Raw genomic sequence first — 23,740 nt, forward strand, 5'->3', positions numbered from 1 at the left:
ACGAATAGGTATCATACTTGTTCAAACATGTTTTGCACCTGTTTAATTCAAACCTTACAGCCACAAATTTTCCTATATAAAGGCAGTCCCTTATTTGAATTTTTCACTCCAATTTTCGTTCTTCTCTGCTACAATTCATCTCTACATTTTGCTGCATTAATTCCATTAATTTTCTGTGAGAAAAAGTGTATACACTAAGTGTGTTCGTTGTACGAAAAATTTGTAGTGCTGTAATTTTTCGTTGATTGATCATTTTATCCTGGGAGATAGACGTTCACAATTTGAAAGTACTGTGGAGATGACGAATCTGTCTTAAAGACACTGTGTTAAACACTGGACTTGATCAAAAACTTTGTTTGAGAAAGTAATAAAGTAAGCTGTTTATTTATTTTTTGTTTTATTTATTTATAGATTTAGATTTTGTTTTTTGTAAACAAAATAAAAATCTATTTTTATTTATTTATTTATTTATTTATATTTACCGATTTGATTTTTGTAATCAAACAATCTCTCTCATTTCCTTTATTTCTTCTGTATTCCATTTGTTGTTAAGTACTCAAACAGAATTTATTATTTAAATACAGTGAAGATTGTCCAACAATCTTAAAACAAATAATTTTTTTGGTGTCTTCATTGTATTTATTTTTCTGTGCTTTCACAAAATGATATTCTGGTTTGAAAATACAAATAGTAGTAATATACTGTCTATTTTCTTTGACAACTAGTAGTAATATACTGGTGTCATTAACGATTACAGAATATTAATTTGTGTTACAGAAAATTATTGTGATATATTATTTTTCTAATTTTAGTAATAAGAAAAATAAAATTATTTTGTGTTATAATTTATTTTCTAGTTTTAGTAACTAAAAAATTAATTTGTATTTTGGTTTTTTCTGATTTTTGTAATCAGATATTATGGTTGCTGAAAGTAGTACTCCAAATCCGATCGTTACAACGACTCCAGTCCCCATCCAAAACCATGTTCAAGTTCCGATAAATCATGGAGAAAAATCAAAAAAATTTAATGGCACTGAGTTTAAGAGATGCCAGCAGAAAATGTTGTTTTATCTTACAACTTTGAATCTTGCCCGATTTCTCTGTGAAGAGGCTCTAGTACTTAGAGAGGATGAAAGTGATCGGCAAGGTGTTGCCGCTGTAGATGCTTGGAAACATTCTGATTTCCTGTGCAAAAACTACATTCTCAATGACCTTTGACAACATGCTGTATAATGTTTACAGCACTCTGAAAACAGCAAAAGAATTATGGATTCTTTGGAGAAAAAATACAAGACAGAAGATGCCGATACAAAGAAATTTGTTGTTGGTAAATTTCTAGACTTCGTTATGGTAGACTCCCAAACGGTAATTTCTCAAGTTCAAAATTTTCAATTAATTTTGCATGATATTTATTCTGAAGGTATTAGCGAGTCTTTCCAAGTCGCTACTTTAGTGGAAAAGTTACCACCAGCTTGGAAAGATTTCAAAAATTATTTAAAACATAAACACAGGGACATGACCATGGATGAATTGATTGTAAGACTAAGAATTGAGGAAGATAACCGAAAGGCTAAAAAGAGGAATGATAAAAATCTTATTGAATCCAAGGCTAATGTGGTTGAATAAGTGCACAAACCACATAACAAAAAAAGGAAGTTTACTGGCGATAGTCCTAAACAAGACGACAACAATGACAATAAGAAGTTCAAAGGAAAGTGCTATAATTGTGGCAAGACCAGACATCGAGCTTTTGATTGTCGCCGCCCTAAGAAGGATCATGGAAATACAAGCAAAAAGACCACCAATCAAGCCAATGTGACAGAATTAGATTATATCTCTGACGGGGTAAATGACGTCAATCTCTCTGCTGCGGTGTCTGAGACTAATTTGGTTGGAAATCCCAAGGAATGGTGGGTTGACACTGGGGCAACTCGTCACATTTGTGCAGACAAGAAGATGTTCACTACTTACAATAAGGCTACAAATGGTGAACAACTTTTCATGTGAAATTTTTCTACTTCTTCTGTGGCTGGACAAGGAAAGGTGATCTTGAAGATGACATCAGGGAAGGAACTGACCCTCAATAACGTACTGCATGTACTAGACATATGGAAGAATTTAGTTTCTGGTTCTTTGTTAAGTAAAAATGGTTTTAGGCTTGTATTTGAGTCTGATAAATTTGTATTAACAAAGAGTGGTATGTATGTTGGTAACGGATACATAAGTGATGGTCTCTTCAAGTTGAATGTAATGACGGTTGTACCAAAACTAGCTATTAATAAGAATAACACATCTTTTGCTTATATTCTTGAGTTGAATTTATGGCATGGTAGATTAGGACATATAAATTTTGATGCTTTACGTAGATTAATTGGTTTGGACTATATACCAAAGTTTGAAATTGTTCATAATCACGAATGTGAGATTTGTGTAGAAGCGAAACTAACTAAAGCTTCATTTAAATCAGTTGAAAGAAAAACCGAACCTCTAGAATTAATTCATACAGATATATGTGATCTTACATTTGTTCAAACTAGAGGAGGCAAAAAGTATTTCATAACATTTATCGATGATTGCACAAGATATTGTTATGTATACTTACTTAGAAGTAAAGATGAAGCTTTAGAAATGTTTAAACTCTACAAAACTGAAGTTGAAAATCAACTTGATAAAACCATTAAAATGGTTAGAAGTGATAGGAGTGGTGAATATGATACACCTTTAAATGAATTTTGTTCACAACATGGTATTATTCACCAAACTACAGCACCCTATTCTCCACAGCAAAATAGAATTGCTAAAAGAAAGAATAGAACCCTAAAGGAAATGATGAATGCCATGTTACTAAGTTCAGGCTTACCACAGAACTTGTGGGGGAAAGCAATATTGTCTGCTAATTATGTTTTTAACAGAATACCCCACAAGAAATCTAACAGCACTCCTTATGAATTGTGAAAAGGTCGACCATCTTCCTATAAATACTTAAAAGTGTGGGGGTGTTTGACAAAGGTAGAAGTTCCTGTTCCTAAAAAGACTAAGATAGAACAAAAAACAGCGGATTGTATGTTTATTGGTTATGCTTAGAATAGTAGTGCATATTGGTTTCTGAATTATAAATTAGAAATACCTGATATAAATGTGAACATTATTATAGAGCCAAGGAATGCTATGTTTTTTGAACATGTTTTTCCTTTCAAGAAAAGACAGGAATTAAGTTCACAGAAAAGAACTTATGATTGTACACAAAGTCAAGAGACTAATGACAATCAAATACAAGAGACTAGTAATGGTCTCGACCAACAGGATTTAACTGATGATGAACCAAGACGAAGTAAGAGAGCAAGAACATCAAAATCTTTTGGTCCGGATTTTCTGATATACCTGTTAGAAAATGAACCTCAAAACTTTAAGGAAGCAATGACAGGTCCTGAAACACCTTTGTGGAAAGAGACTATTAATAATGAAATTGAATCCATTATGCAAAATCATACTTGGAAATTGGTGGATCTTCCACCTAGTTCTAAACCTCTTGGATATAAATGGATATTCAAGAGAAAAATAAAAGCAGATGGTTTAATAGACAAGTATAAAGCAAGACTTGTGGTAAAAGGTTACAGACAAAAAGAAGGTTTGAATTATTTTGACACATATTCCCCTGTGACAAGAATAACATCTATCTGCATGCTTATTGCTATAGCAGCGTTGTATAATTTAGAAATACATCAAATGGAGGTTAAGACAGCTTTCTTAAACGGTGATCTAAATAAAGAAATCTATATGAAGCAACCCGAAGGGGTTGTAGTGCTAGGGCAAGAAAAGAAAGTTTGTCGGCTTGTAAAATCTCTTTATGGATTAAAACAAGCGCCTAAGCAATGACATGAAAAATTTGATCATGTTATGCTTACTAATGGGTTCAAGATAAACGAATGTGACAAGTGCATCTATGTTAAAAACATTAACCAAGGATATGTTATAGTTTGTCTTTATGTGGATGACATGCTTATCATTGAAAGCAGTCAAAACATGATCAAATCAACTAAGTAAATGCTGAATAGAAGATTTGATATGAAAGTTATGGGGGTCGCAGATGTAATATTAGAAATGAAAATTACTAAAATATCTGATGGATATGCATTATCTCAATCACATTATATTGAGAAAATTCTTGGTAAATTTATCAAGGATGATATGAACGTAACTAGAATACCTGTAGACATCAGTCTTTATTTATCAAAAAATAAAGGAGATGCGATGTCTCAGTTAAAATACTCCCAAATCATAGGAAGTCTAATGTACCTAATGAATTGTATTCGTTCTGATATAGCTTATGTTGTCAGTAAATTGAGTAAGTACACTAGTAACCCCGGAGAAGACCATTGGAAAGCGATTATTCGGGTTCTTAGATATCTGAGATTTACCCGTGATCATGGTTTGAAATTTACTCAATATCCAGCAACACTTGAAGGTTATTGTGATGCCAATTGGATATCGGATACTAAATATTCAAAATCCATTAGTGGATATGTCTTTATCTTGGAAGGTGCCGCTGTTTCTTGGAAATCCACGAAACAAACATGCATCGCACGATCCACAATGGAATTTGAGTTCATTGCTTTAGACAAAGTAGGAGAAGAAGCAGAATGCCTTCGTCATTTCTTAGAAAATATTCTAATGTGGCCTAAACCTGTGCCAGCTATTTGCATTTATTATGATAGTCAATCTGTAATAGGCAGGGCACAAAATCATATGTATAATGGTAAGTCACGACATATTCATTGTCGACATAATACCGTAAGTCAATTGCTCTCAAATGGAATAATCTCAATAGATTATATAAAATCTAAAAAGAATATTGCAGATCCATTAACAAAAGGTTTGACAAAAGAGCAAGTGTATAGTTCATCAAAGGGGATGTGATTAAAGCCTATTACTTAAGAGTCATCATAATGGTAACCCTACTTATATGACTGGAGATCCCAAGAAATAAGTTCAAATGGATAACTAAATTATATGTGGCTCGCCAGAAATCACCAAGGGATTAAAATTCTTTACCTATTTCTATGGTAAGAGTATATCTACAACATATGTTGTATGCAGGGATTTAAGGATAAGCTTTGCTTTTAATGATTACTTATATCTTGATTTAGGTATAAAAATCAAGATGAGTATAAGAGATACTTACAATAAGAATCACCTATATGAGTGTCGAACTGGGGCTGGTTCTATGAGAATGAAGAGGCTAAATTCTTTAGAAACACTTATGAACAACTAAGAGCGTTCAAGGCCAAAATGAACATAACCGTAAGAACCACAATGTGTCAGAAGAAAATTTGTGTGAAATATATTGTCTTGGCTTACACAACCGGCTGAACAATTCAAGGCATTGCGTCCATTGATTGGCTAGTAAGTCCAATAGGTTATCACTAGGGAAGGTTCAAGGCCGAAAGCTACTTATCCTGATGCAAGCTATTTTCGATTTATACTCTTTCTACAAATTCTACATATTGTTGCATTTCCGTTGTCATCAAATTCCATTCATGTGGGGGATTGTTAGAAATGGTTTTGGAAGTTTTGAAAAAAATCAAAATTTTCCTCAACTTTGGTTTATTTTTTAGGTAGAACCCATGCGCCGAAATTGGTGGGTCTAAGTGGTAATGCGTTCTATGTCGCGTTGCGATTCACGTGGTATATTTGGTTGCTCAAAACCATTATCGGGTGAATGTGAAATTGAAGCCAAAGTGAGCTCTATGAAAATGGTGTTTTTGGTAGAAATTCTTTTGAGGTTTGAATATAGGTTTGTCCCACATTGGTTTGGTAGGAAGAATTTTATGGGTTTATAAAGCATTGGTTTGTAACTTGGGGAGAGCCCTAAGGGGCACCCCAAGTTTGTAGAAGGGAGAGGTTATGAGTAAATTGGGCTAGACCCATGGGACCCAAAAATAAACACGAGCATGCCGCCACCGTCGTCCGTCTGGTCGGGCGGGCGGGCTGGGCTGAGGTTGGGTTAGGCCTGTCCGGCCCAATATCTATCTTTTTGGGAAAAAAAACATTTGAATTAAATTTTATTTTTTGGTAAAATAAAATCTGTCCAAAGTTTTAATTTCAAATTTTGGTGGGAAAAATTCAAATTTGTTTTTTCATTTCTTTCGAATTTCTGTACAGATTCAAATATGTTAAATACAATTTTTATCTGTTCAAATTTTGAACCCAACAGATTTATATCTATTCATTCAAACCGAACAGGTATCATACCTGTTCAAACAGGTTTTGCACCTGTTTAATTGAAACCTTACAACCATGAATTTTCCTATATAAAGGCAGTCCCTCATTTGGATTTTTCACTCCAATTTTCGTTCTTCTCTGCCGCAATTCATCTCTACATTTTGCTACATTAATTCCATTAATTTTCTGTGAGAAAAAGTGTATACACTAAGTGTGTTCGTTGTACAAAAAAATTGTAGTGTTGCAATTTTTCGTTGATTGATCATTTTATCCTAAGAGATAGACGTCCACAATCTGAAAGTATCGTGAAGATGACGAATATGTTTTAAGGACACAATGTTAAACACTGGACTTGATCAAAAAATTTGTTTGAGAAATTAATAAAGTATGTTGTTTATTTATTTTCTGTTTTATTTATATCAGATTTTGATTTTGTTTTTTGTAAACAAAATAAAAATCCGTTTTATTTATTTATTTATTTTTATTTACCGGTTTGATTTTTGTAATCAAACAATCTCTCTCATTTTCTTTATTTCTTCTGTATTCCATTTGTTATTAAGTACACAAACAGAATTTATTACTTAAATACGGTGAAGATTGTCCAACACTTTAATCACTGAACCCAATTACCGTTTTCTCTTGTTTCTTTCTACAGCTGCAAATTTGGGTTAATAAAATGTTGTCATAACAAAAGACATGTTAATGAACCATTTCTTATTGTTCTTTTATTTGTGCCGGGCCCAAAAACTACTGCTTGGTGCGCTCGATAATTTGATTTGGATATATTTGTTGATTGTCACAATAGTTAGCAAACATGAATGACTGATGTGGCTTAATTTCAGACATAATCACTGATCTTCCGGACAATGTAATAGAAAAAATATTGATGCTTTTGCCAATAGAGAATGCAGTGAGGACAAGTATTTTGTCAAGGAAATGTAGGTATATGTGGGTGAGACTTCCCCAACTTGTATTTGATGATAAGTTCTGCAGAGAGTCGATCAGAAATCAGAAGAATAAACTTATGATGACTATTTATTAAGTTATGCTACTTCACCGTTTACCAATACTCAAGTTCATTCTCTCTTTATCTGGACTAGAAAGCTGTCCTGAGATTGACCAGTTGATACTTTTTATTTCAAACAATGGTATCCAGGTTTTTGTCCTTGAAATTTGGAAGGGTGAACCTTATAAATTGCCATCATCGCTATTTTCATGTCTTCAACTTAAGATTTTGAGTCTCCGTTCTTGTATGTTTAAGCTTACACCTGAAGAATTTAAAGGGTTTAGCAGTCTTCTTGCGCTAGAGCTTTATGATGTTGTCATTACTGCAAACACATTTTCAAGTTTAATCTCCAGTTGCCCACTGCTTGAATATCTGGTGCTTGGACACTCAACCAGTGTCAGTTACCTTGACATTACTGCCCCTAATCTGAAGTCATTATTCTGTGAAGGCCTTTTTAGTTCTATTTGTTTCAAAAAGACCCCTCAACTTGCAAAAGTTACAATTTGTTTGAACGATGGCACGAATGGGAAAGTATTCGGCGAAGGAGAATCATCCAAAGTCGTGTTTTTTGATAGTCTAACTGTCGTTGAGGTTTTGGAATTGGACTATTATTATGCCAAGGTAAGATTAGCTTAGCAAAACCGTGTTTATTTATTTATTTTATTTCTTTGATAATATTTATTGATGTATTTTGCTTCTCGTTCATGGCTGTAGGTGGAGTACCAAAGAGTCTTCCAACTACTCTGAGACACCTTAAAATTCTCACATTGTATGGTATTTGTTTTTGGGATCTTAATGAGGTCTATAATGTTCTTTGCTTAATTAGAAGCTCCCCAAATTTGCAAAATTTATAATGTAGGTTAAGTAATGACATATTTTATTATTTCCTATGTCTATAATGTATATTTTGAATCTTTAGGCTGAGACACAATTCCATTTTCTTCTTTCCAGGCACATGCTGCTGCTATTGTTGATCCTATTCTTGAACTTTTAAAAGTGCTACACTGGGTGGATGTCTCTTTATATCAACTTCGAGAAGTGGAGATGAAGTATATGTCTGGAACGAGGTCTGAATTAGATTTCGTTAAGCTTTTATTAGCCAAATCATCAGTGCTAGAGACAATGCATATTGAGCCAAATTCAGCAAACGTTGTTGATGGATGACTGAGCATATTGAAAGAGGTGACACGATTTCGGCGCTTATCACCTCAAGCAGAAATCAAATTTGAAAATCCAGTTAAAGGTCAAGTTTAGTAGACGGTTTGTGTCCTTTCTTACCAGCTTTAGTTTTGAGTGTGACAATGAGATGATCTTTTTGGTGATTGTTGCCTGCTAGTCTAGGTTTACAACTTTTAATGAATTATACAATTCTTAGTTATGAATTATATGGTTCTTAATTATGAGGTTTTGTTATTATCAAATTTATGTTGAATTTGATTATGAGGTTAAAATGACCTTGATTTTGAGTCTTATGGTAATTTTAGCTATGATTCTTTTTTGTCTTGGTTATATAGATTTATGATCATTTTTGGTCTTTGTATGTGATTTTTCCGTTTAGTTATAAATGAAAGTGATTTTGGTTATGAAATTATGTAATGTTTAGTTATGAAGAGAAGTAATTTTGGTTGAAAGGTTTTTGTAATATTTTTGTTATGACTAACTGACGATTTACGGATGAAAATAACTTAATTATTATATTAATTAAAATCTCAAGGAAGATTAGTGTAATTATGTCAAAAGTATGAGATTAATTATATTTTTAGGTGCAATAAGTCTAGGTGCACAGACACTATATGTATAGAATGGGATACATACGTCTCACATAAGATGTGTTCCACATGTAGGTCCTACAACATGTGAACTCCACCTTATGTCAGACATATGTGTCACATCTAGTGTTTGTGTTCCTAGCATTATGTGGATGCAATTTACCCATGTATAAAAGATAAAAGTCTAGAGGGAGAGAGAGCACAGCCTCCCTCTTTAAGTAATTTTCAGTGGTACTCTGGCAATGTTCCGGCGATTCATTTTACACTTCTAAAGTATAGATCTACACTCCTAGAGTATAGATTTATAGTTTTCGCATGTAAATCTAGACTTTTTATGTCTGACATAAGGGTTTTGAGAGTTTTCTTCTCAAATTTCGGTATAGATTTTTGAATTTTCAATACCTACAATGGTTCCCTCATTTCTCAAACCTTCTCCCATACCATTGTGGGTGTACTTCCTTCTCAACTCTAACTTCCGGTGGTGTTCGATGTCCGGCGGCAATGGCAGTAGTAGTGGCAATGGTGTTGGGCAGCAGAGACAAGGAAGACGTTGACGAGGACGACGAGTTTTCAAACAGATCTTGCTTCCCAAACCGCATCTTTGATAAGATCGGTAATTTTTCCTGACTCGTAATTATTTTTTTGACAGACTTGTTTTTTGTTGTTTATTTTTTGTTTTGTTGTTTGGTTGGGATGACCCTTTGGAGTCTTGTTTATGTAATGTTATTATTTATTAATATAATGTTTCTCGTGTTCTAAAATAAAAAAAATTACCCATGTATTAAAAAAAAAAGGGATAGGGCAATTTTTGTCCATACGCGTATTTATAGTTTGAAATAAATTATAAAAAAAAAAGACAAATTGCAACTTAAAAAATCTCTTTTTTTGGAGGGTCAAATAAATTTTAAAAATTAAATAAACTATAACATAAAATTATAGCCAAAAATTATTAATCAAATTTTTTTATTTTTTATTTTTTTATAATTTTTTTTTGTAATCAAATAAATAGTTTGACTTATAATTGATATGGCCATAATCAGTGAAATTTAAAATAAAATAAAAATGTTTTTGGTATTTAAAAAAAAGAAGAAGAAGAAGAATATTTGCTTAAAAAATTAAAATACGGATTTACGAAACGAAACGAAACGAAACAGGGGAAACTGCTGAGAGCATCTCCAACGGTTCACCAAACTTTTCACCAAATCTGAGTAAAAAAATCACAATTTTCCCAATTTGGTACCAGATGCTCCAACGGTTCACCTTTTACCAAATTTGCCCCGGGACAACTGGTTGATCGACTGGTAAGGGGAATTTTTTTTTTTTTTTGAATTGTTTGAATCAGAAATGTTGTACTGTTTGAACTCTTTCCGGGACAACCGGTTGGTCGACCAATAAGCCAATTTTTTTTTTTTTTTTTGAATTGTTTGAATCAGAAATGTTGAACTGTTTGAACTTTTTCATGGACCGGTTGGTCAATCGGCCGGTCAACCGGCTGGTCGACTGGTTCGTCTCCCCCAACGGTCATGTACAGTGTTTTGGTGAAATGCAAAGCCTGTCCTTAGTTTGATGAATCGTTTGGTGAAATCTCATTTTGATATCGATTTGGTGCAACCGTTGGAGCACCAAACAGTATCTTTTTTATCAAAATTTAAATTTGATATAAAGTTTGGTGAACCGTTGGAGATGGTCTGACAAAGACTCCTTTCTTTCTTTCTTTCTTCTTTCTTTATTATTATTATTATTATTAAGGTAGAACTCTTCAAAAATCTTGTAACAGAGTTTGGAATTAACAGATCAGCAAAAAGAACCATGATAGGAGGAGCTTGAAAGAGACACCAAGTAAGTCAACTAAAAAAGATTTCTTCTCTGCTTTTTCATGTTAGTTTTTTGTGTGTGTGTGTGTGTGTGCAAATAATGTGTGTTCTCTCATTCTTCTTCCTCTTCTGAGTATTATGGTTGAATTCTGATCTTTGTTTCATTGAGGAACTCGGTTATAGTGTTTGATTAGTTTCTGTGATGTTACTTTGATGCTGCATTGTAAGAAAGTAAAAACCCTAATGTACTCTAATGAAAAAAGAACTCAAAATGATTTTAGGTATACAGATTGAATAGATGATCAGCACCTCTTTTCTGGGTACCTTTTTAAGGCTGTATTTGGATTATGAGTTCAGAGAGAGATTTGCAAATAGAAAGGAAAAGTGATTTCCCTCCACAAATAAAAGTTCAATATTGTCTATTGCTGGAAAATACCACTAACCTGTGGGGTTGATTCTTTGGTGTTTTTTATTTTTATTTTTTATACTTCTTTCTACAGCTGACAACAGAAGATATGATATATTGGACTGTTATTCCGTATTATTCTTCTTTATTTTGTTTTTACTAAGTTTGCTGATTGACAGAATTGTTAGAAACATGAAGAAAATGTTGGAACAATTTGTCTTCTTGAATTCTTCAGTTGGTGGTCTTCGAGTCTTCAAAATTTGGTGATGATTGTGTCTATAGAGAACATAAATTTAATGCTTCAAGTCACGTTATTTAGTCGCTTCGCTAAAGACAATATTCGTACCCACCAAAAGGTGTGTAGGGAGTTACAACAAATTTGCCTCCAGGATACAATGAAGCTTGATCTAAAGATCAAGTCTATCGGCATTTGCACTGACGACAATAGATCGGAATACTTTTGATATAATCAAGAAAACCACGACACTGGTAATCAAATCTGCAGAACTTGATTATCAGTAAGAAAAGTAGAAATTTGCTTAAGAAACTCTTAATTGAAAACTCAAAATCAAGAGGGGGGAGAGAGAGAATTGCAGGAATGCTTTTTTGGATTTTGGATGGAATGAAATTTCTGATTTCGCAGCCTATTTATAGGCCTTGATGGATCTGATCGAATGGTCATGTCCCTTGATCGCATCTGATCAGATCTGACCGTTGGATCGACGATCTATGATACAGATCATTCTCACACCGAATAGCTGCCTTAATTAATCACACCTGATTACAATCGGGTGCCATCTCATCCATACGATCGCGCGCATCTCCAATCAACAGTTATGATCAATCCGCTCCAGATTGGACACGCAACTGTTTGATCGGTTGGCTAACTCATCGCCAACAGACGCCACGTCACTACCACGTGGAGCTGACTGTATTCCACGTTAGATCCACGTCATCGCTCCAACCTGTCCGATGCAAATAGGAAAGCGCCCTCATAGCGCCTTGCGCCGATGCGTTCGTGCAAAGTGCACCATCAAACGCCACACAACTCACTGCCCATGCCACACATTCGCGTGTGGGTGTGCGGATGGTGCGGAGCACCATCCTTGCGGTGTGAGTGCATGCACACTAGCTTTCACCTCATAATTCTATATTCAAAGGAATATTCTATGTAGCACTTTATTAAGTGCTCTATATTTTTCTCTCTTTCCAATTTGGGACAAAGTCCCCAAGCTTAATTAATGTTTTCCAAAGAAAAACTGGAAGGTTTTTAAAACACCCAAAAACTAAACAATAAATTTTGAAAACCCATTTTGAAAATTTCCCAACAGAAAATGTGTGGCTCAACTTCAGACATAATCAGTGATCTTCCAAACAATGTAAAAAAAGCAATCTTGTTGTGTTTATCAATACAAGATGCGGTGAGGACTAGTGTTTTATCAACAAAATGGAGGTATATGTGGGCGAACCTTCCCCAACTTGTATTTGATGATATGTTCTGTAGAGAATCAATCAGAAAACGAATGAATAAACTTCTGCGGGCTATTTATCAAGTTCTATTACTTCACCGTGGACCAATACACAAGTTCACTCTCTTTTTATCTAGACTAAAAGGCTATTCTGTGATCGACCAGTTGATACTTTTTGTTTCAAACAATGGTATCCAGGAATTGACTCTTCACATTTGGAAGGGTGAATGTTACAAATTGCCATCATCACTATTTTCATGTCTAGAACTTAAGATTTTGATTCTCAGTTCTTGTATTTTTAAGCCTCCACCTAAATTTAAAAGATTTATCGGGCTCCTTTGCCTGGAGTTTTATGAAGTTGGCATCACTGCTGACATATTTTCAAGTTTGATCTCTGGTTGCCCACTACTTGAACACCTGATCATTTTAAACTCAACCTATTTCGGTGACCTTGAAATTGCTGCTCCTAATCTTATATATTTATTCTGTGGCGCCCTTTTCAGTTCTATTTGTTTCAAAAATACCCTTCAGCTTGCAAGAGTTACCTTTTGTTTGAACATGTGCGCGAATGAGGAAGTATTCAACAAAGGAAAATCATCCATGGTCATGCTTTTTGATAGTCTACCTGTCATTGCGTCGTTGCAATTGGACTATTATTATGCCAAGGTAAGTTAGCTTAGTAAACCGTGTTTATTTATTTCTTTTTATCTTATTTATTTATCTTGTGTCTTTTGCTTCTAGTTCTTGGCTACAAGTGGAGTACCAAAGAGTCTTCCAACCACTCTGAGCCACCTTAATTATCTCTCGTTTCATGGTATTTGTTTTGGGAACTGGATGAGGTCTCTATTGTTCTTTGCTTAATCAGAAGCTCCCCAAATTTGGGAAAAATTACAATTGAGGTCAAGTAATTGCAGATATTATTATTTCATTTGTTCATGATGTATATTTGGAATCTTTAGGCTGAGATAGAGTTCCATTTTCTTCTTTCTAGGTATGTACTTGATAATACAATAATTCCAACAAAGGGTGGGTCGGACTGATCCACACTTCTAACGGGTTTGCCGGTCTTGAAGCCCACAAAATGTGCCTGCAAAAAGGTCCAAAGGGGGTGATAATCCCCCGGTGGACCCTCTAATGATCGATTTAGAATAGGATAGATTGATTGAATAGAGAGAGAAGAAGGAACGAAGAAGCTAACCTCTAATGCGTCTTGAAAACTTCTTTATATCCTTTGTTCATCATTTCTTTGTCCACTCCAGAGTGTCGTGTTGGCCGAAAGTCTATATTCTAGCTCGTATCGTTCATGGTGAGTCTGTATATTCCGCAGTGAAGAGGTTGTCGTATTTAATGCTATGAGAGCCTCATTAATGGCAGATATATGGGTATAATAACTTTGCAGGATTTTTGTCTGCTTATGTGGCTAGACCTCTGTTTGACAAGCGTTTGAATGCTATTGGTCCCAGTCCATCGTTGATTTCTCAAGATTACTGGGCTTTAATATCTAGACCGTGGGTTGGGTCCTGAGTCGTGGGCCAGACCCTTTTGTGGGCCCACCGATATCAGTACTTATGACACTGTTGATGATGTTATTGTTGATCCTGTTCTAGAACTTCTAGAAATGCAAGACTGGTCAGATGTCTCTTTAAATCAACTTCGAGAGGTGGAGATGACAAAGCTATCTGGGACAAGGTCTGAATTGGAGTTTATTATGCTTCTATTAGCCAAATCACAAATGCTGGAGACAATGCATATTGAGCCGAACTCAGCGAATGTTGTTGATGGAGGACTGATTATTTTGAAAGAGGTGACACGATTTCGCCGCTTATCACCTCAAGCAGAAATCAAATTCAAAAATCCAGTTTAGCGGATGGGGTGTGTGTCCTTTTTGACCAGATTTGGTTGAGTGAAACAGTGAGATGATCTTTTGGTGTGTGTTGTCTGCCAAGTCTAAAATAACAACTGCTAATGACATTCACAGTGAAAGTGGAACATCTAGAGAAAAATGAAACTTGGTTCAACATTTAAAATTCTGAAATTTGGTTGATATTTTTTGTTAGAGATATCATATTACAATGATGTTGTTTGTCACTTAGAGTTGAAGTGCCGCTTACAACTTTGCTTCAAGTTCTCTCCCATCAAGCTAATCACTAAGGCAGGACAGTCTCATATATATGTATATATTATTGTATTGGTAACACTAGGGGAATTTGTATGGTAGTTATAAAATTCTTAGTCATGAATAATATGGTTCTTAATTATGAGGTTTTGCTATTATCAAATTTATGGTGGATTTGATTATGAAGTTTTGTAGGGATATGGTTACAAGCTACAATGACCTTGATTATGAGATTTTGTGATAGTTTTAGTTATGATCTTTTTGGTTTTGGTTATCTAATTTTTATAGTGTTTAGTTATAAATCAAAGTGATTTTGGTTGAAACACTTTTGTGATATTTGTGTCATGAATCAATTTAGTTTTGATTATAATTTAAAGTGGGACTTGCGTGTAGGTGAACTTATTGTTTAATGTTAATTAATGACATTTTTTATCATATATTATTAAAAACATCACTAATAGTTAATTTTTAGCGATAATTAAAACAACAATGATTCATCCCCTTTTCCCCCACCCCCTTTGACCCCCTCTCTCTCTCATTGGTTACATTTTCTTTTTCTTTTTCTTTTTTTTTCCTGCTCCTCCAATCACCACCCGCCACGTGGCAAAGGGGGGGGTGAGGGGGTGACCCAAAAGGGGGTCCCAAACATTATTCTAATTAAAAATTGTCACAAATTATAAGTTTTAGCGATAGTTTAAAAAAATTATCACAAAAAAAGTCATTAATTTTTAACTTTCAGCCATAGTTTAAAAAATTCATTACAAAAAAATGTCACTAGTTATAAATTTTAGCGACAATTTATAAAAAATCATAAAAAAAAGTCGTTAATTATCACTTTTTAAAGATGTATGTAAAAAATTATCATAAAAAATTATTTGTAACAATAATTTTACTTAAACTTAGTTTTAATAAGGCTTGATAAAAATTAAGTTTAACTATTAGGACTCAAATTACTAGTTTACTCAATAATTTACCCCTCACTTTGGTGGATATATATAAATTACTTGCTCAACCAAAAAACAAAAAAAAAAAAAAGAAAAGAAAAAAAGATTAAAAAAAAAAAAAACAGGGGCGTAGAGAACCTTGATAGAAGGAGGTTGAGAAGACATCTTTTCTTTGTAAAGAACCTCGCCCTTGACAGGAGGGGACCTTGCCCGATAGCAACTTCTTGAGTTGGGACCGTAAACTTGAAGTAAGTCAAGAAAAAAAGATGTCTTGTCTGATTTTTTTATTATAGTTCTATGATATTATGGTTGAAATATGATGTTGTTTCATTGATGAGCTCTTTTATACGATTGGCTTAGTTTCCGTGATGATACTTTAATGTCATACTCTAAGAAATTTAAAACCCTAATTTACTCTTAACACCCTAATACTTGGCAGATTTTTGAGGTTTTTTCTTTTCCCCTTCAATTTTACAGCCAAACAAATCTAATTATCAGCGTTTGTGAAGAGCCTAATTGTAGAATGGACAACCAAACAGGCCCTTCCCTCCATTGTAGTTGTTTTGATTGTACATTGGTAATAACATTGAATTTGAAGTCTGTTAAAATCTCTCTAAACTTTTAATGTGTATCCAATTGTTAGCATCATAAATCTGCAATTTTTATTATTATTTATTATTTATATAATTGCAGGACACGTGGCATCCTCTTATTCATTTAGAAGTTAAAAGAAGTTATAGAGATAATGGAGAATATGAAGGACAAAGTGGATGAGTGGGAGGACAAAGTGGATGAGTGGAAGGACACATGGCAAGACAAGAATGAAGATGAAAGAAATGGGTAGTTACTAAGTAGTTATTGCTGTATTTTTTATTCTATAAATAGCCATTAATGGCTACATTGCAAAGGGAGCCAGAACCTAAATCAAAGACACTTGATTTCAATATTTCTTGTTATTTTCCTTATCTTAGGAGTAGTTTAACATAGATTTATATTTCGAAGCATTTATTTTAAGCATTTTCATTTCGAAGCATTTTATGCACTTTCTTTTCGAAGCGTAGGAGTAGAGGTAAGTAATTATTACTTTGATTGTTCACTCAATCATCTTTCTCCGTCCCTTTTTCTTCTTTTACTTTTTCTTTTCTCTACACTTGGCAAATTTGAAGTCCTCTTCGTTGAGGCAAAAGAACCGTCAATACAATCGCTTGATAATTGGCTTGAATTTAATCTGTAAGGATTTTTCAATCCTTGCTGGCACGCTCGCATTTATGATATTTTCCTTCGTAGGAAAAATAAGCCAACACCAATTTATTGTTTGTGTTTTTGTGAAAGATTCAACCACTGCAATCATGAGATCATGAAACCTTTATTACCCTTTCTTGACATGGTTATAAAATTTATGTTTCAGCAAGGGATTCATAGCGCGTAATATGACCGTTGATTTGACCCAAATTCATGGTCTGCTATATATAAATAAACACAATACAAAAGAAGAGGTGGAGGTGGTTGTGGTGGTTAGATATGAATATGGTGTTGTGTGGTAAATGAGAGAATCAAGAGGATAGGTGAGAGATGCGTAGGAAGAAGGAAGATTTCTAGGTGTTGGGAACTGGTGTTTGTGTGTGTGTTTTGATGACTGAGAACTCGGCCTGTGTAAGATCCTTTAGAACCACCATAGGCATGTAAACTTGAGGTACAAAGGTCACCTTTAAGCTTGTGACCCCGAGGGAGTCCTTTAATGTTTTGTGGGCAGAACTTTATATTTCTCAAGTTCTACAGTGATGGCATTTTAATTTATTAAGGTTGATGAAGGCCATAACAGAGAAGATGGAAAATGATGAAGAGGCTATCCATTGTGGTGGGACTCATCCTTTCTTATATTGAATGGCTATGTGGCAAGATTTGGTTGAAGGTTATAAAAGATTAGATATTTTATGGGTGATTTGTATAGTATATATGAGCTATTTTTATTTATTATTCTAAATAAAAGTAAGTGGCATCAGTGTTATTTTAGAAACTGTATTGGTGTTAATGTAATCTAAGTGTTTTTTTATTTTTTATTTTTTATTTTTTTGGGTTAAATGGTTTGTGATTATTTACAAATATCAAGAGAATTATATCAAATTGGACAATCAACTATGTAATAAAGTTCAACAACACTCCGTTCAAAAAAAAAAAAAAAAAGTTCAACAACACATACCTGAAATCTTAACCATAACATTCACAACATCAATACAAGCAAGAGCCCCATTATAGGGAAGAAATAAACAGTCCCCTAATAGGAAAGAAATAAATAATCTTTGCACTTGGCAATGATACTCCCAACCTCTCAGTTGAGTATACAAGAATGGCAAACTAATCTAGCCCTTTTTGGTTGATAATAAGTATAATTGATATGCTAGATCAGGGAGGGTAGAATGCTTAATACAACCATAAATCTATTTGTTTGGGTTTAGGAAGATGCTTTCTCCTTTTCTTATTTTTTATTTTTATTTACAGTCACAGAGGTTGGTTACTAAAATGTTGTTACATGAGATAATGACAATATGCTATTGATTATTGTTCTTTCCTTTTGCTAATGACAATTTGATTGCCCTGATTTTCTAAACAGTAATCATCACAAATGAAGAAAAGTTGTTGTTTAACCTCTGATATTATCAGTGAGCTTCCTGCCAATATAATAGAAAACATCTTAATGTGTATGCCGCAACGAGATGCAGTGAGGACAAGTGTTTTGTCAAAGAAGTGGAAGTATAACTGGGTAAAACTTCCACAACTTGTATTTGATGATACTTTGTGCCAAGAATGGACGCAAGACCAACAGTCAAATAGAAATAGATTTTTCAGATCAAATAAAAAAACTAGAAATAGATTTTTGTTTACTATATATCAAGTAATGTTACTTCACTGTGGACCTATACTTAAGTTCACTCTCTCTATTTATGGACTCGAAAGTTGTTCTCAGATTGACACCTTTATAATGTTTTTGTCAAGCAATGGGGTCCGGGAATTCACTCTTCAAATTTGGAGGGGTGAACCCCATAAATTGCCTTCATCTCTATTTTCATGTCAAAAGCTGACGGATTTGAATCTCCGGTACTGTGTATTTACACCACCGACAACCTTTAATGGGTTTAGTAGGGTTGTTTGCTTGGAGTTTCGTGAAGTCATCATCAAAGCAAAAACACTTGCAAGTTTGGTCTCCAGTTGTCCTCTACTTGAACAATTGACACTTGAAAGTCCCACCGCTTTTGGCTGTCTTGAAATTGATGCTCCTAATCTCAAGGTCCTACACTTGGTGGGGATTTTCAACTCTATTTGTTTCAAGAATACATCCCATCTTGCAATTGTTTCAATGCGTTTTCCCCCCAATGGGATGCGATTTAATGAAGGAGGGACATTTGACTGGTTAATCTTTTTCGTAGCCTACCTGTTCTTGAAAATCTGCACATGGCCGGTTATTATGTGAGGGTAAGATTTATTGCACAGCTTTATTTCGTTCATTTGGCAGGCAATAGTTTCTTAATTTGATCTCATTTCTGCTGTTTGCACAAGTCTTTGGGTGCAGGCATTGCCCAACACAGGCGTCTTCCGACTTTAACGCACCTTAAAATTCTGAAGTTATCTGATATATGTCTTGAGTTAGCTGAAGATGTCCGTTGTGCTTTAGGCTTGAATAGATTCTCCCCAAGATTGCATAAACTTACAATTGAGGTGAGTTATGACCGATGATTCTATTACTTGTATGTATTTTGAATATTTATATTGATACTATTATGTTGTCTTCTGTCTAGGCATTTTCCAGCAGGGACTGTTTTTCAGATTCTGTTGTGAAATTGTCTGAATGGAGGGGCAAGTTAAATCTCTATTTCAATGAGCTTCGAGAGGTGGGGATGCATAATGTATTTGGTACTAGTTATGAATTAGTATTCATCATGATTCTGTTAGACAATTCCCCGATATTGGTGACCATGGTTATCAAGCCAGATCCGACAAAGGTTTCTGATGGAGGATTGAGGATCTTGAAAGAGGTGTCACAATTTCGACGTTTGTCACCCATGGCGAAAATCACGTACAAAGATCCAGATGCAAACCAAGTTTAGTGCGGGATGTCATGTATTTTGACCATCTTATGGCATTACAAGAGGGACTGTTTGATGGCATTCCATGTTTTTGTTGGTCCAAGTTAAAAAGCAATTATTTTTGACTGATGCAATTGGTTTTGATGAACTGTCTTCTTTTAAGTTTTGGGAAGAAAATGGTTCACTATGATGCTTTTCTTGATCGAAAATTTAGGGGGCATTATTTTAACGTTGTGTATATACCAGGATTGAACTATATATATCTCATCTTTGCTGTTGCTTTATTTGAGATCATTGTTCTATTTAATAGGATAAAGCCACTTTCAAGAGGTTTGCTTGAGGCTCTCATCCCCACCTCCCTTGTCCTTGTGATCCTCACTATAGGGCCTTGGCCAAGGGGCAAGAGGTTGAAATCAGAACCTCTCTTTGCCAATACAAACTTTAGTTTGGACAAGTGCCATTCTAGTAGCTTTTTATGTGTCACGATGGCTTCTACAATTCATGTGCTTAGGTCTTGTTTGGTTCAGGAATTTAGGTAAGAATTTGGAAAGGAAAAGAGTGTGAAATGTAATTATATTCACATTTCACTCACTTTTTTTTTCTTTCCTTTTTTTAAATCTCTACACAAATCCATAAACTATAATCTTAATGTTCCTCGCTTTCCCAAGTCCTCCATATTGTCATAGCAAAGCAAACCCTTCCTTTTCGAGAAGTTATTCAATGCTCTTAAGATAATGTTCACAATCACGTATGGTCCACATTCAACCATTCATATGTTTTAAAGATGAGAAGGAACAAATTTGCTCTCTAAAATGATGATAGTAAAAATAAATCTCTCTTAATGATGATGAATCTTCCTATGTTTTAAAGATAAGAAGGAATAAATTTGCTCCTAAAAATGATGATAGTATAAATAAATCTCTCTTAATGACGATGACAGAAGAATTAGATTGGTAATTTGCAAATTGTAATAGCAGCCGTTAATAATAATAATGTATATGTAAGAAATGTGTTCAAAAATATTGAAAATGTATACAAAAATATATGATAAAAGTGAAAATTTTATATTATTTTAGTATTAACGATTGTCTCTTGAGTGGTTATTAGTTAATGTGATACATCCCAAAAGCAATGACGGAACTAGAAAATTAAATTAAAATGAGCACTTATTAATTATAATATCAAAAATTTTTACAAAAATATTTCACACAAGTTTTTACGATTGATTTCGAAAAATATCAAAAAAATAATGTTATTTGTAACTAGTGTATTATAGACAATGCAAAAAAAAAAAAATATGGATATAAGTCTTAAAATAAATTATATAATGATAAAAAAAAATTATACAAAATTTGATTAAAAATTCAATATAATGGTAATATCACGTCATCATTGATATGTGATATCACCAAGTAATAGTATATAAACACAGAGAGTGAACCTTACATATCAAATGTAACTAACAATCTAATAAATTTCTTATTTTTATAGTGAGATTACTTATACTTAAATGTCAATAATAATGACATCAACGTTACATTCAAAAAATTTCATAGCTAATATGATTTATAATAATCTCTTCGTTTTCAATTAAAATAATTATTATTATTCTCATAATTTTTAAGATGTCATTAACATTTCACTCTAATAATATTTCTGTAATTTTTTTTATTCAAAACATTTTCTTTATGTTTGCAAAATTCTTTTAAAAAATAATCCCAAAATCCAAAGAAGGTACGTGATCTCCTGGGCCTCACTCCCTCTACCACTCATCTAATGGGGTGTTTTGAAAAGTTGATAAAAACTTGACTTTTTAACTTTTTTGATGAAGAAGCTAACTTTTTTAGTGACTTTTTTGTGACCTTTTTGAAAGAACTTGTTAAAAAATTAAAAAATTAACTTTTTACTAATTTCCGAAATTGCTCCAATATATATGTATCTGTATAAATGATGCCGAACTCTGTCATGTTAAATAACTAGAGATAACCCGTGCCTGAAGGCACTGACAACAATTTTTTTGATATCATGTGCTACGAAACTCAGTGGTAATAAATCAATTCAAAATGATAATATTACTCCGATTTAAAACTTCACCTATGATACACAATCCTAAAGGCATTAATAATTCTAAAGTTAATAAATTTAAGAATGTTAATCCTATATAATTCAGCCTGCCTAAACAAAGAATAACTTAGGATTCAACTCTTTCGTCCCCTACAATATATTGAGAAAGAGTAAAATTATTGAATGGACATCCTATAACTTTTAAATGCACAATAAACTTGTAAGAGAACTGTAGTAACCTGTTTGGTTGTATTTTCATTTTCTTTGTTTTCAAAAACAAAAACAATGAAAAGTTAAAAAAACATCCATCATTTTCAAATCCTGCAAAAACCAATTCCAAAAATTTGAAAACATTTATGGTTGCCTACCCATCAATATGATAACAAAGTATAGGTTTCATTCTAGCACATATTCTCTAACCCCTAAATTGATAATGAACACAATCCTCGTATGCACACTAAAAAAAATGGAATGCGGTCCAGCAAGTTAGCGAGAGGAAGAATGTCATCCCTAGTATTGTCCTGAACTTCCCAATTCCCATTTTGCAGCCTCCACAATCAACCATTTAATGGGAGGGTTGGGAAAGGGGGCAGTCCCATTCAAAAATCATGCCTATGCATCATGTTACAACAGCTTTGGGAATTTATTCCTAAGTCTCAAAAATTATTGGCCTATTAAAAGATATAGAAAATTTAAGTCAAGAAAAATAAAAAACCAAAATTAATGTACAATATACAGACAGCGAGAGCGCGAGGGGGGGGGCAGCGGCGGTGTTGGGGGGTGAAGTCCTTTCGGATATGTAAGTTTACTAACTCTCTGTTTATGCTTCAGGACATAGCATCCCTCCGTCGATGTCACCATCTTTCTTATCAGAAGCTACCTCAGTCTTCTCCTCTTCCACTATGCTCCTCTGCTGCAACTCCTACTTCAACCTTGTGATCTTATCATCCTTCTCTTCTACACTATCTTGCAAGATAAGCACCTGCAATAGAATAGAACCCATGTTCAAATTGCACATCTCAATCAAGCAATCTCAGCTGCACACAATGTCATCAGTTCTAGTGTATTTGTAAATTCAGCTCGTCTCATTGCATGTTCAATGTTAGATAAAAAGACACATAATTTCTTGCCAATTTGGACCATCTAAACCATACCAGAGATTCTTTAACAAAAAGCTGTAACATTTGAAACATTTAAGACTATAGCCATAATTAAATTAAACCATCAATGGCCAATTGAAAGTTGAACATGCAGCTTTTTCATAAAACCAGTAGCAGCATAATCAAACAGAACAGAGCAAAAAAAAACCCAAAAACCAGAGCAAAAACCCCAGCAAAACAGCACACAACATCAGCAAAAATTAGCAGAACTGAGAATGAAGACCCAAGACAACTCCTGAGTTATTAAAAATTGAAAACAACTCCATTAACTGAGAATGAAGCTCCACTGATATGAAGATTTCAGCCAAATTGTAAAAGATACATTGTAAATTCTTAAATGAGATCAATAATCTTAACACTTATGCATCTGTTGCTAAAGTAGTCCACCCTACGTTTATTTGCAGGGATTGGGAGGACATAGACTGTGCAGACTGGGACAGCCTTCAATAATCCGATGAAACCTCGTACAGGACAGGAAGCCGGCTTGATTCGAGATGATGTCACAGTTTCTGTACATGGGTTTTTACCGAGGAAGCATAAGAAAGAGTGTAGACTTTCATTAGCCCAGAGTAGTTGTCTGAAACTTAAATAGACATTAATGTACATTGTATTTTCTAAAGAAATCATGTATTTTGCAAGGTTCTTTTTTAATTTAAATATATAAGAACCTCAGCAGTGGATGGTCAAA

At 33.9% G+C, this 23,740-nt stretch overlaps 3 protein-coding genes and 1 long non-coding RNA gene across 9 annotated transcripts; 3 read left to right on the forward strand and 1 right to left on the reverse strand.

The window, feature by feature from the left end:
- Positions 1-7,267: 7,267 nt before the first annotated feature.
- LOC145792031 (F-box/FBD/LRR-repeat protein At1g13570-like) lies at positions 7,268-8,392 on the forward strand. Its single transcript, XM_082872508.1, has 2 exons — positions 7,268-7,849; positions 8,180-8,392. The coding sequence occupies exons 1-2, from the start codon at positions 7,268-7,270 to the stop codon at positions 8,390-8,392; spliced, it is 795 nt and encodes a 264-aa protein (XP_082728634.1).
- A 1,106-nt stretch (positions 8,393-9,498) lies between these two features.
- LOC114271804 (F-box/FBD/LRR-repeat protein At1g13570-like) lies at positions 9,499-14,550 on the forward strand. The gene is made up of 6 exons (XM_082872509.1): positions 9,499-9,610; positions 10,241-10,298; positions 11,453-11,573; positions 13,218-13,352; positions 13,428-13,500; positions 14,192-14,550. The coding sequence occupies exons 1-6, from the start codon at positions 9,499-9,501 to the stop codon at positions 14,548-14,550; spliced, it is 858 nt and encodes a 285-aa protein (XP_082728635.1).
- Positions 14,551-15,790: 1,240 nt separating this feature from the next.
- LOC114271789 (F-box/FBD/LRR-repeat protein At1g13570) lies at positions 15,791-20,112 on the forward strand. 6 transcript variants are annotated; one of them, XM_082871217.1, is made up of 4 exons: positions 15,791-15,994; positions 18,358-19,217; positions 19,302-19,460; positions 19,541-20,112. In XM_082871217.1, the coding sequence occupies exons 2-4, from the start codon at positions 19,197-19,199 to the stop codon at positions 19,847-19,849; spliced, it is 489 nt and encodes a 162-aa protein (XP_082727343.1). In that variant the 5' UTR covers positions 15,791-15,994; positions 18,358-19,196; the 3' UTR covers positions 19,850-20,112. The 6 variants fall into 6 exon arrangements, 5 of the variants coding, with proteins under 5 accessions (XP_082727343.1, XP_028069221.2, XP_028069222.2 ...); XM_028213420.2 differs by having other exon boundaries at positions 15,817-15,994; positions 18,885-19,217; XM_028213421.2 differs by having other exon boundaries at positions 15,826-15,994; positions 18,888-19,217.
- A 2,296-nt stretch (positions 20,113-22,408) lies between these two features.
- Positions 22,409-23,611, reverse strand: LOC145790337 (uncharacterized). Its single transcript, XR_014329020.1, has 2 exons — positions 23,445-23,611; positions 22,409-22,874 (listed from the first exon to the last, which is right to left on the reverse strand). It is a non-coding gene; the product is annotated as an uncharacterized LOC145790337 (long non-coding RNA).
- Positions 23,612-23,740: the final 129 nt, after the last annotated feature.

Source organism: Camellia sinensis, chromosome 5 (genome assembly GCF_055761805.1).
Source record: "Camellia sinensis isolate YWXY chromosome 5, ASM5576180v1, whole genome shotgun sequence".
NCBI classification, from domain to species: Eukaryota; Viridiplantae; Streptophyta; class Magnoliopsida; order Ericales; family Theaceae; genus Camellia; species Camellia sinensis.

Excerpts from the sequence above, each read along its gene's own strand:
- LOC145792031 (XM_082872508.1), top strand. The coding sequence starts at position 7,268 with ATGCTACTTCACCGTTTACCAATACTCAAGTTCATTCTCTCTTTATCT. Across the intron at positions 7,850-8,179 it reads TGGACTATTATTATGCCAAG|GCACATGCTGCTGCTATTGT; the intron begins GTAAGATTAGCT and ends TCTTCTTTCCAG.
- LOC114271804 (XM_082872509.1), top strand. The coding sequence starts at position 9,499 with ATGGCAGTAGTAGTGGCAATGGTGTTGGGCAGCAGAGACAAGGAAGAC. Across the intron at positions 9,611-10,240 it reads CCGCATCTTTGATAAGATCG|ATGCTCCAACGGTTCACCTT; the intron begins GTAATTTTTCCT and ends ATTTGGTACCAG. Across the intron at positions 13,501-14,191 it reads TAATTATCTCTCGTTTCATG|ACCGTGGGTTGGGTCCTGAG; the intron begins GTATTTGTTTTG and ends TTTAATATCTAG.
- LOC114271789 (XM_082871217.1), top strand. The coding sequence starts at position 19,197 with ATGGCCGGTTATTATGTGAGG. Across the intron at positions 19,218-19,301 it reads TGGCCGGTTATTATGTGAGG|TCTTTGGGTGCAGGCATTGC; the intron begins GTAAGATTTATT and ends TGTTTGCACAAG. Across the intron at positions 19,461-19,540 it reads TGCATAAACTTACAATTGAG|GCATTTTCCAGCAGGGACTG; the intron begins GTGAGTTATGAC and ends TCTTCTGTCTAG.